The sequence below is a fragment of the Lepeophtheirus salmonis genome, chromosome 5, assembly GCF_016086655.4.
Source record: "Lepeophtheirus salmonis chromosome 5, UVic_Lsal_1.4, whole genome shotgun sequence".
Taxonomy (NCBI): domain Eukaryota; kingdom Metazoa; phylum Arthropoda; class Copepoda; order Siphonostomatoida; family Caligidae; genus Lepeophtheirus; species Lepeophtheirus salmonis.
The window spans coordinates 13,158,410-13,170,666 of NC_052135.2; the positions used below are offsets into that span (position 1 = coordinate 13,158,410).

The following is a 12,257-nucleotide window of genomic DNA, read 5'->3' on the forward strand; positions in this document are numbered from 1 at the left end:
ACCAAAATAGCTATTGGAATGATAAAAACGTCTACAGAAATTTCTAAATGCCATAACAAAGATCATTTTCTTATTAGTCACTATATTCGTATTCGGCTGCACATACATTTACGAGAACAAACCAAAATTATAAAAGAGAGTAAAAAAGTTACATATAGTTTCAGTAATCGTAATATGTTCATGAGAGAAACATCAAAATAAATATTTTTCTAAAAAACATTGATTAATATTTTAGTATAATCGTTTTCCTTATAAAATCGATTTTTTTTACATTAAAAGTTTATAAATCAGGTTTTTTTGGGGGATTCTTAAAGCTAAAGCATTATTCAGTTCCTTTTAGATTGAAAATATTGGTATGTGTTGTTATTTATTTAACTACAAGCAATTGCTTCATTTTCTATAGCTTCCTCTGAAAATTAATGGAAAATTTAAGACTAGAATATAATATAAATTCCAGTTACTCCTTTGAGTGCAAAAACCAATAATTAAAATTAAATTTAGAACAAAAAGTTTATAAATCAACATATATTTTAATATTGTATAAAATAATTGTCGAATGTAATTGAAAATTGGAAGTCCATAAGAATAAATATTAAATGAAAACGGTAATTCCTCATTGCCATAACACCTTTATTTAATTTATATTTGTGGTCATTTATAATTGCAAGCAAAGATTTTCTGTAAATATTAGTTTTCATATTTATTGAGAATATGTATAATAGAAAAAGTCGTCTAATCTTAAGTCGTACTCGTAATATTATGTAATTTGAATTAGTTGGGAAAACTAAGATGAACGTGTTATGTTTTAAAAAATTTAATGTTCTCATTTAATAATGATTTTATTAGGTTTTATTTAATTTCAATGTAATTAATTTTAGGTTGTTTAAGGCCTCAATTGTAGTTACATAAGGTCGACGCAAGGTGTCGCTCAAGTCTATTGTCGCAACTCTTATTATAGGGCTCTGGTGGCATATTAAGGGGACAAGGGCTGGTATTCTCCGTCAGTATATTGCCAACAAGCCAGACTAATTGGGCTCAAGTTGTTCTGCCGTGCCAGTTCATGCGGCATCATCCATAATTTACTGCTGTATCAAGGGACATCCACCTTCTTCAATGTTGATCTAAGTGAACAGGAACAGGCTCTACTTCTAGGGGCCAAACTTGTAATAACATTATGCAAGACAATAACACTGCCACGGCGTTCAGTTGTATTCTGTGACAACTACTTAACAAGTTTCAACTTGGTACAGAACCTGCATTCAACACTGGGTGTTAGGTGCATCGGTGGAGCTCTTTTGATGTCAGACAAAGAGCTCTCAAAGAAAGTGGATCGACGTCACTCATTGTTTATTTACCTGTTGATACTTGTTTTTCCTTTTGTTACTTTTCAAATATATAAAATAATGAGTGTACTTAGTCAAGGAGGAGATGTGACTCCGCTAAAAGTTTTTAACGAATTTAATAAAATAGATATATATAATTAATGTTTGTTTTATTATAACAGTTAACTAAGGAATCAAATGGGACGAGTCCTAAAGATCACGGACCATTCATTCTTGAAAGGACGCGGAGCTTTCGATTACAGGTCTGCTGAAGGGGTGATTGTAGTAAAATAGTTTGACAGCTAATGTGTCAGTCTTCGTAGCAATGCATGTGGGATCGAGCCTCTTTCAACAGTCAATAAAAAAAGTTTCCCCAATGGTTCTTTCTTGGTTTAAAGGGTTAATTACTTTTATAGGGGCGTCTGGAAGGAATAAGGAATTTTTCCTTTTTACTAGAAAATGTAATATTTGAAAGTTAGTATAAATTTTCAAATTTATAGGGACAAAAATTAATTTTCTGTGAATAGCTATGGATTTTTAAGAATTTTCTCCAAAAAATTTAATTTTTCAAATTGTTTCCACAAAATATTTAATTTTTTTCTAAGAAAAAATCCAAAACTAAGCCCTTTCCAAAATATAATCCTGCGGACGCCTCTGTTTTAATACATAAATACTAATAGGGTCTATAGACTTTAGACCAAGGGTCAGTAACCTATGGTAAGCGTGCCACTGCTAGCACGCAGTGGCATATTCACTGGCACGCGCAAATTAGAACATATTCCTAGAGTTTGTGTATGTATTTTAACATTATTGTTGATAGTGGCGCACTCATTAATTAGAAATGTTGAAGTTGGTTCTCCATGTCTCAAAGACCCCTGCTTCAGACTCACAAATGAGTGCCTTCGTATAAACGCATGTACCAGGGCACATTATGCAGAATGTGTGACAAATCTGACAGAGTAAAAAAACTGTTCTATATCATAATAACGATTATTTAATTTTATTGTTAAAAACATAATATTTTCAATAAATAAAACAAAACTTAGAAAAAAAACATGATTGAATAATATTTTTTGTTGTTTTGCTTGAGTTTATCTTTCTTTTACTCGATTCTAACATGTATATATATATTTTTTTTTTAATATATAGGGTATATATGGCATAAATGTTTTGTTAAAATAATACATTTCATTAAAATATAAAATAAATGAGGAACTTTTAAAAATTTTGATTTCCTTTTGCCATTCTTATTTCTAAGCAAGGTAAAAATAATGATAGAAGGGGCAAATGGGAAGAAGTCCTCGACGAAGAAAATGCGTAACTATCTTCCTCAAAAATCCTTCCGAGAAAAATTTCTTAACAATATGCGATAGTCAACAGTCTTTGAGTATATTTTTATTGGCTCAGCAATAAATGATATTCCGAAGTTAAGAAGGAGTATAGGTATATATAATATTATATATTTCATATATTATAATTTATGGAGATGATGAGGATGTCGATAACCATGTTAATCTTTCTATACTCCAAAAAAGTAATTAATTATAATACATGGACAAAAATGCAAATTACGTCCTTTCACAGCCTTTTGAATGCATTTGACTTCAAGCCGAACTGAGATTATACATATATTCATTAATTTTCCTAATTGCAGGAGTTAGTAGTGACATTCACTTCAAGAAGGCGATACCCTTGTAGTGGCAGTTTCTTCATCCAAGCGACGATTTGTACCACTATGCACCATTTTTGCAAATTCTGTTTCTAATAACTGCCGTGCCTAAAATGAAAATGAAATAATTAAGTTATTACCATCTCTATTATATACCTTATGCGTATAAATAAATTACCTGAGTGCACTGAGTAGGGATTTGCAATGCTAACGCCATACTATTATGTTCAAATCCTTCATCTAAAGCTATCAATGCACCATGGACTCCAGACTCCAATAAATTATTGGCATATTCCTAAAATATAAAATGAGTAATTTATTTACTCCACAATCATAAATAAAATCATAGAAACCTTTAAGCCAATGGACAAGACCCATTGTATAATTTGCTCATTAGACCATACGAGAACATCTTTAGTTTCTGTAGGCAAATCAGCATTATGTCTTCGTTCTTCTAATTGATCACGATCAAAGTTAACCAGTTTAAGACACTTGATTCCATACTGCAAGCTTGTCCTATGGAAGCTATCAACTAATTTCAACTGTGTGCGGAGATCTTTCTTCGTTAAATGATCAAGCATTCTTGCATCAACAAGACACTCCATGAATGTTGTACGATATTGTGGTAGGCCTATTTGAGAAATTATTGAGACAAATAATGGAATAAGGAAGAATTATGTATATAAAATGTATTCATACCTAAGGATAGCAGCCAGTAATTACCGATCCATTCATGGTTCATGTCACCGTAAGCCAACGTTGTTCTAGAAGTCTGCGGAGCAGAAGGACTTGTCAAAGATACCATTTCTTGAATTGCAAGTCTAAGTTTAAGACGATGCAAAGGATTAGAAATCCCGATTTCTCTTTGAATTTCCGTATCAGAGAGTGCAGACATAATGGCGCCAGATTTAACATTAGCCCTACATGCAGCAACGTACCATGCTGGCATTCCAACCCACAATTCGAGCCAAGCTACTATAGTAGGTCCGTTCCAGAGTGCAAAAGGAGTGCCAGCCTTCATTGCTTCATCAAGAAGTTCATGTCTGTACATAAAAATTAAAATGACATAAATTTTGTAAAACAAACAAATCATATTCAACAACATACTTTTTTCTTCCTTCGATCAAAATCTCCTTTGGCTGATACTGAAGTGAGTCCCAATAAAGGGATGCTATCAGAAACTGATATGTCAGCGCAATTACTGCTTGCATCACTTATATTCGATAGTTGGTTAAATCCTCCAGCTGCTGATGGTGAGTGTGTAAGAGAATTATGTATGCTTGAACTATTCAACAGTAAATCCCCCCCCTCCCATCGATAGAGGCATTTTTAAGGACTTGATTTGTTTATCCTTTTTACCAAAAATTCTTCCTAGTGTTGATTTGACACCCTTCTTCTTCATTGAAGAGGCTTGATGTGTAATAGGTAAAGTTGACTGATTAGCGAAGTAAGGACCTCGATTTAGGGAATCTTGACTAGATGCTGCCGATGACATCGGTGATGGAGTAGAATGAGAACTATCCTCCATCGAAGTCCTGAAAATATATTTAACAAGTTATTCCATACATATACATACATAGCTTTGAACAACTATGTTAAGGAAAACTATTTCCAGTCATGCTTCAAAATATCTTTTGACAAACGAGAGACTCGCGTTCAAAGATTATAATTACATAGCTACTAATGAATGTGATTTAAATACCAGCGAAACAATAAACCAAGATATTAGGCCGTTAAAGAAAATAGATTTGCGTGATGAGCGCGAATAAACTTTCTACATAATATGTAGGTAGTTAAAGAATGCAGAGATTATAACAGTTATGCATAGCATCAACCATTTTTTTATGTAATGCTGCTACCTATCTTTAACCTAAATATATTTTTTGGATTTTATATCTACATTTCAAAGGAAATACATATTTAATCATAAAAATTTTAAAGGCCTGGAGATCAGTGCCTCTCCTAAGTCCGACTCAGTGACAACAGACAAATGCATTACTTAAACTTTCTACAATTTAAAAAGTATATACGTGGTTGAAAGCCAAAATTGACACCTGAATCGGATATAAATATAACAAAAATTATGAAAAGTAACAAAGCCTTCTAAGGCATATGGGGAATCAAAACTTGGATTATGCTAAATATTGAGAGGTTATGCAACAGTGGGTAAGGGTAGGGTTGTAATGGCCCCTCACTTTTTGAGAATTTACAATTATAGTACATAGAGCAGTATAAAAATGTGATTTATTATCTTCATAATGATCCCCCCCCCCCCCCTTCAAAGAAAGTACAAGGAGAAATATAGTCTTCCATGAGCTACCACATATTACTCCATATAGACGTACAAAAACACTCTTGGCCGGCGTCAGAAAAAGCTCATTTGAATCATTAATATATTTTACAACTCTGCTGTAGAATCAAATGATTTAAAAAAAAAAAAGATTTTACGTCATAATAATGTACTGTCTAAATCAATTAACGCAATCATTACCTTCAAGTTATTGTTTGAGCATAATGTATTTATCTTTTATAGGAAAGTGTCAAGATAGAGTCAGAAGGCATTATAAAGAGTGTAACATTTCATATATAAATATTAGTGATGTGCAACGAGCAAAACTTGTAAATTGGTACTCGAGTCTATGAAGTAAATAAAAAAAAGACACAAAAAACTAGGCTCTAGGCAATAAACATCAGAATATTACTCGGAACTCGTCAAAACTTGGGAAAACTCTTATTTTTCTTTTTCGATCCCATTATAACATGTAAATCTTTATAGACTGTGACGCCCTTTATCTGTGAAATTTAGAATTTATGTTTTCCCATCGATTGAAATGTGAACTCATAATTCCAGTTTGTTTTAAAAATAATCTTTGTTTGATTTTTTAAAGACTAGCGGGAGTACTCGATATTGTTTGGAATTACTTAACCGTCCATTTTTTCTTTATATTATCATTAATATGCATTCATATTAAGAAACATCGGCTCCACTAAAAATATGTTTGTTACAAGCAGTGTTGGGCGTAACGCGTTACTGTAATATATTACATTATGCAGTAACGGATTAATATAACGCGCTACTAAATATATTACGGTAATATTATTACAGTTTTTTCCGGATTTTGTTGGTCATCAGTACCTTATTATAAGGTAATGATGACCACACAAAATGGTATACAATGTCCTTCTATTAAATGCAATATAGTCCTTCTGTTATACTAGTATTATTGTTATTATAAGATCCTTTTATATGTACATATATAATATATTCAATTAAAAATACTGATTTCTCTAAAGAACTACACAAGTTTTTAAATGATAATTTTAAATATTTCATTAAAAAATATTAAGCGTAAGGGTGAGTATCGAGCTTTCAGACAAGTAACGAGTAAAGCATGTAATTCTTCGAGTATTTTTTTTTTAGAAACTCTAAAATATTCATGCAGTAAAATTCAGCTCACGGGACAACACTAATAAATATCAATACACTGTTGATATAAAAAACATGAGGTATTGTGCAGATGCACTATTTTTAGGGGAATATATTAAACCTTCAATTATACAACAAAAAAGATATGTATTAATAGAATGGTTAGAGGATGATCAAACTAACATTACGCAGTCCTTACGTAAAACAAATTGATAAGTATAGGGATCATAAGGCTAAAGTGACACTATGGAACCCCTCTAATATAAAGGGTTCCGTTGTCATCGTTAAACGTAAATGGTCAAAAATGCTAATATAGATATGCAATAGACGGATAACCAATAACTACAGTAATCAAGTGGTGTAATATGAAAAATAGTAACTTCAATTAACTATGTAGTAGAGTACTTCCCTTTTTGGATAAAAAATGTTATCTCTCCGGAAAAAAATGTGTTACTTAGCCATACCGTAATATGATTTTCCAAAAAAATTACATAGAATACGCATGTTCTTGTCATACAAAGTAACATGTTTAAAAAATATATATATATTGGATATTATCTTGTATATAGATTAAACTGTTCTATTTTGTATGAAAAAATACTTCCTAAATAGATTTATCATAAAATATGTATTCATAAACTTATCTGTTATATTTGAAAATTTTACTAACTACAAACTTTTGAAAAGGGCCGAGTAAGAATAATTTTGAACGCAGCACTTTCTATTTAAAAGCTAATAATTTTTCTTTTTCAGTAGAAGGAACTAATAGAACAATGTATTTGAACCAGTTATATAAATTAAAAAAGTATATTAATACGATTTCTAATCCAAAAAATAAACTTGAAAACAGTTGAGCTTAGAGGTATGAGGCCCCAATGAAATTTTTTGAACATGACAATATGTATCCCAAAAATTCATATAAAAATTACCTTCTCAATTCTTCTTGAGACGCTGATAGTTGAAGAAGTCTCAAAGACCTCGGAGTCGGAGGACTACCATCCATAATACGCCGTTGGCTTTCTGCTTCTTCTCTATTGATTTCTTGACTTGGGGCTGACAAATGAAGCTATAATAATAGAGAATATGACATAATTGTCCTTTAAGTATAACATTAGAACTTACTGTATGATATTTTTGAGAATATTGAGACTCTTTGGGAGTTGATGTACCACTTGTAGGAGGAGAGCCTTGCGTGTCAAAACTAAGAGGAGTTGATACTGTAGAAGATGCAATGTTAATAGCAGCACTACTACGACTAGTCCGTGGTGGTGGTTGAGGAGGAACAGTAACATTCGTGGTTGATTGTGTTGTACTAGATGAAATAGAGTAAGATTGATGACCTTGAAGAGTAGAGCCAGGAGTATTCGTATGCTGTAATGCAAGGTTCATGTGCTCAATACTACCAACCCTAGATTCAAGTTCTTCTGCTCTTTGCTCAGTTGATTGTTTCTCTTCTTGAATTAATCTGTTGTTGTATACAGAAAAGAAGGTTATAATAAAAGCAATACAGATAATATCTCCAAATAGTATACCTTATCTCATTATTTATTGCATCTAATTGTTCTTGAAGCATGCAAGCGAGTGTTTGTGCATCTGTATGTCCAGAAGGTGACATGACCTCAGTAAAGATGCTTTCATTGTCTTCAAAATCAACATTATCAATTTCTCTATTATTAATATGTTGCCATTTTTTTTGCTGGGATTGTGAATCACTATTGGTCGAGGATGAGCCCCCTTGAGTATCATTATTTACTCTAGTTCTTTGAGAATTGGATATATTTTTAGTTAATTCGGCATACATCTCATTCCCACTAGGCGACAAATTTCTGATAAAATTTAAAAAAAAAACAAAAACATATATTAAAATAACAAACTTATTGATTACAATTTGAAAATATGATAAAAAACGAAAACAGCTATATAATAGAATAATTAATAGGATTTCAAACTTAATATTTACCTTGTTAAGGCCTCAGTTTGTTTGATATTAAAATGAATCTCTTGTTGGAGCATTTGCCTTTTAATGCTCTCAATTTCCAACCTGGATTTTTGTAATTCCTTGAGTATTTCATCCTTAAATATTGATGATAATTACATTAAAAACTTGGATATTTATTAGGTCAAAAAAACAAAACAAAAAAACACTTACCTTATTACATCTTGTCTCTTCTAATTTTTTTCTTTAGTCTTTCAAGCTCATTACTCAAATGGTTTTTCTCTTCCAATGCATGCATTCTCTCCTTTAGATGAACTTGTAGTCGTTCATTGGATTCTAAAGAATAAAAATTAACAACAGTCTGTTATGATTAATAGGTTTCAAGTTACCAGAAAGAAGTTTATCAACAGTTGACGATAATCTTTGGTTATGCTCTTCGTTCATTTTTAACCTTTGAGATAATTTTTGTAAATCTGCACTCTTTTCTTCTAATTCCATTTCCAATCTCTGACAACGATCTTCAACTGTTCCTTGTCTTTCTTGAGCCTTTATAAAGAAAATCAATACACTTTGTGAACTTTTAAACTGAATCATAACACAATACTTTACCTGCATCAGTGCCTCCATTCTATCACGAAGTTGTTCTTCAATATCTGGCATAGAAGCAAACTCCATTAATTTCTGTTCTGATATGTCCAGTTTTTCCGTGATAGCCTTAATTTTTTCTTGACATAACAATGCCTGGTCTTCTTTATTTTTCAGCTCTTGCTGAAGTTTTTCATTTGAATCTCTTAAAGTGGTTGCTTCTCGTTGGCTATTGAGATACCGTTTTTCAAGTGTAGAAATTCGTTCTTCTTGATCTTCTTTCTGGGCACAATTTTCATTAAAATCAATTTCTAACCTTTTACAGAGTTCTTGATTCGAATGTAAATCCTTAGTTAGCTGCATTAGTTTCTCCTCTAGTTCGGCTTTTTGAGATCTGAGATCGGATAAATTTCTATGAGCATTTCCAAGATCTGCTGACTGTTTTTCGATTTGCTTCCTTAACTCGATTACTTCTGGATCCACACTTGAAGAAGATATCTTAATAATTGTAGAATGGCTCCCATCCGTACCGTTAGATTCGGTTGAACCATCAACATTATCTTCTGAGTTTGGTTTTTCAACGATACCGCTTTTTACTTTTTGAAGCTGAAATTTAGAAGACGATAATAATGATATTCATTATAAATGTATATAACTTTTATACCAACCTCATCTTTGGCACGATCAAGTTCTTCTTCCAGAGTTGAATTTTTCTCCAGTGACACACGTAATCTTTCTCTAACTTTTTCATCAAGTGCTTTGTGGTGTTCAAAAAGAGATTTAAGAGCTTTGAGAACCTCAACTTCAGAAGAAACACCTGATTGTGACGCTGCTTGTCTTTTAACTACAGTCATTCGCAAGGCTCTTTCGTGCCGTGAGACCAAACATTCTAAATGTTCTAATAACAAACGAGTATTATTTCTTTCCGCCTTGAGCTCTGATATTTCTTCTTCTTTTTCCAAGACATTCTCTCGAGCTTGATTTAATTCCTTCGTCAGAGCAGCAAATTCCTATACATGAAATTCTAAGTTAGACAGTGTATATAACACAAAAATGTACATGAACTGGGATGACTAATATCTTCCACATTACTTAATATTAGGACTATTACATAAGCAAAGTGCAACCTTCTTCTTTTTATAACATTTCATGGTACACCTACACACACGATGGTTAAAAAAATGGAAATTCTATTTAAAAAAGTTGTAAAAGTAAATTTTTAATAAAGACTTAAGAAATAAATTAAGTTATCTAATTAATTTGTTAAGGAAGTATTGCATTGAATTTCATGAGACATTTAATAAGGAGGTATTAAAGAATAATGGATTCTAAATTGACTGAGAGACTATTGAATCATCAAAGGATGAGCTAATGCACCTGTGGCAAGGATTGATTCATTTGCCTTTCAAGAGAATCTCTCTCTTTTTCCAGATCTTTGGCTTTCATTTCCAATTCACTGGATTTATCTTGCTCGGTTTTAAGGGACTCCACGAGTTTGTCCCTTTCGTCCAGCATGGAAACCATGAGTTGCTCAAAGTTGGCCTCATCTCCAGCAAACTGAGAAGAGCGCTGAGAGATGGAATCCTCCGATATGGTGGGCATCACGTCACACATCATATTCCACATCCTTGATTCTTCTCCTATTTCACTTTCCTATATCCAAACCCTGGATCGGATTATCAACAATCTCCACTTTTCCTCATTTCCAAATTATTCTAAGCTGGAATAGTCAGAGCAAATCCCTGATTCTATGATTCTAATTTCTAGCTCAGCTTCTTTTTTCTTTCTTTCCTTCTCTCTCTCTCTCTCTCTCTCCTTCTCTTTTTCTTCCCTCTTTTCCCCTCAACCCTTTTTCAAGAACTAAAGACCCTTGAGTCCCTCTCTTCCACACTTCAGCTGACTTCTCAGACAACTTCAGTCCTCATTCATCCCCTCTTTTCATAAGGATTGCATTCCATTTTCACTCTCATCATCACTGCATTAGCATATAGTATACACTCTTTCACATGTCTAAATAATTATCTACTATGATCTTCATTTCCTCAATCCCTACCTTGATATTTTTCAGTCATTCAAGCCCACTTTGCCAATTTAGGATACTCTATTATGAAGCAGAGAAAAGCAATCGGCATTTTCATAGTGTTTGACATCATGATATCGTATGACGTCACTCAAGCCAACCATAAGCCACTCCTGCCAGAGCTCTACAAATCATGGATTTGTTTTTTACATTTGATTAATATCTACTAATACTACTATTACTATAGTTAAAATGAATTTTGATAGTACCGCTTACCTACGTAACCATTTTCGCTCTATCTATATATATTTAATAAATATTACTAAACTTTAGGTACCGTTATTTGGTCCCTACACTAATTAATTTTGTGATTTCTAAAAATTGACATTTCCGGTACCATATTAATAGTATCAACCTAATACCAATTATTTACTCATGGGCCATAATACTGTAAATACCACACTATAGTCTATAACTATAAGGTATAAATTATAATCTATGATCGTTTACCCTTTCTGTTTGGAAGTGCAAAGATGACATGCTTCATATTACTCCTTGCTGAAATTTATAGACGTTTTGGCCTAGTTCTTGTCAGATGTTGTTTAATTTGAGCCTTGTTAAACTTTTACTTAACTGGCAGTCCGAACCCAGATCTTCTAAGCATTACAAAATGATAAGAAAATGAACCCTAAAAGTATAAAATATAGTTATATCAAATGAAGATCCTTGCGGAACTTTTTACACATTAGAACTTGTCTAAATGGACATTTGCCCAAAATAGTTGAGTAGCCCTGATGTATTCTATTCTTTTAATAAATCATCAATCATCATCTTCTTTATGTATATAAAATAGAGTTTGTGGGTATTTCTTTGGGCTGCCGATCTTCTTTTTTTTTTTTTTTTTTTGCCATATCAGAAGGGCTTATGCAATAACCAAAACACAAAACCGTTTTTTGGAGATTAGATAGGGGGTTGAGTTATAAATCAAAAAGTGACTGTCATCTCGAAAAACAACTATATGAATAAAAACGGTTTCTAAATTTATTGAAAATCAAAAAAGTTATGGGCAAAAAAAATAAATCGGTGAAAATTGAAATTATGTTTTTTTCAGGCATAAAAATTGAACTTCACATGAAATATTGGATTCGTAAATAAAATTTGTAGAAATTTGTCTGGAAATTCATTTGCGTATAAATTTGACACTTTCAAATTGATGTTTAACTGAAATATCTGTCATTTTCTGAATATTTTTTCCTTTTTTTTTTAATTTTTATAATTTTTTGTCTCTTTTTTTTTTC

General features: G+C 32.1%; 1 protein-coding gene across 1 annotated transcript; it reads right to left on the reverse strand.

The window, feature by feature from the left end:
- Positions 1–2,306: 2,306 nt before the first annotated feature.
- LOC121117178 (liprin-alpha-2-like) lies at positions 2,307–10,748 on the reverse strand. The gene is given in 16 exon segments (XM_071888290.1): positions 2,307–3,099; positions 3,170–3,286; positions 3,345–3,622; positions 3,691–4,048; positions 4,093–4,192; positions 4,278–4,526; positions 7,348–7,484; positions 7,541–7,883; positions 7,951–8,244; positions 8,379–8,491; positions 8,568–8,600; positions 8,602–8,690; positions 8,744–8,900; positions 8,964–9,545; positions 9,608–9,949; positions 10,317–10,748. Coding segments are annotated over 16 exon segments (3,543 nt in total). The 5' UTR covers positions 10,566–10,748; the 3' UTR covers positions 2,307–2,997.
- Between the last annotated feature and the right edge of the window lie 1,509 nt (positions 10,749–12,257).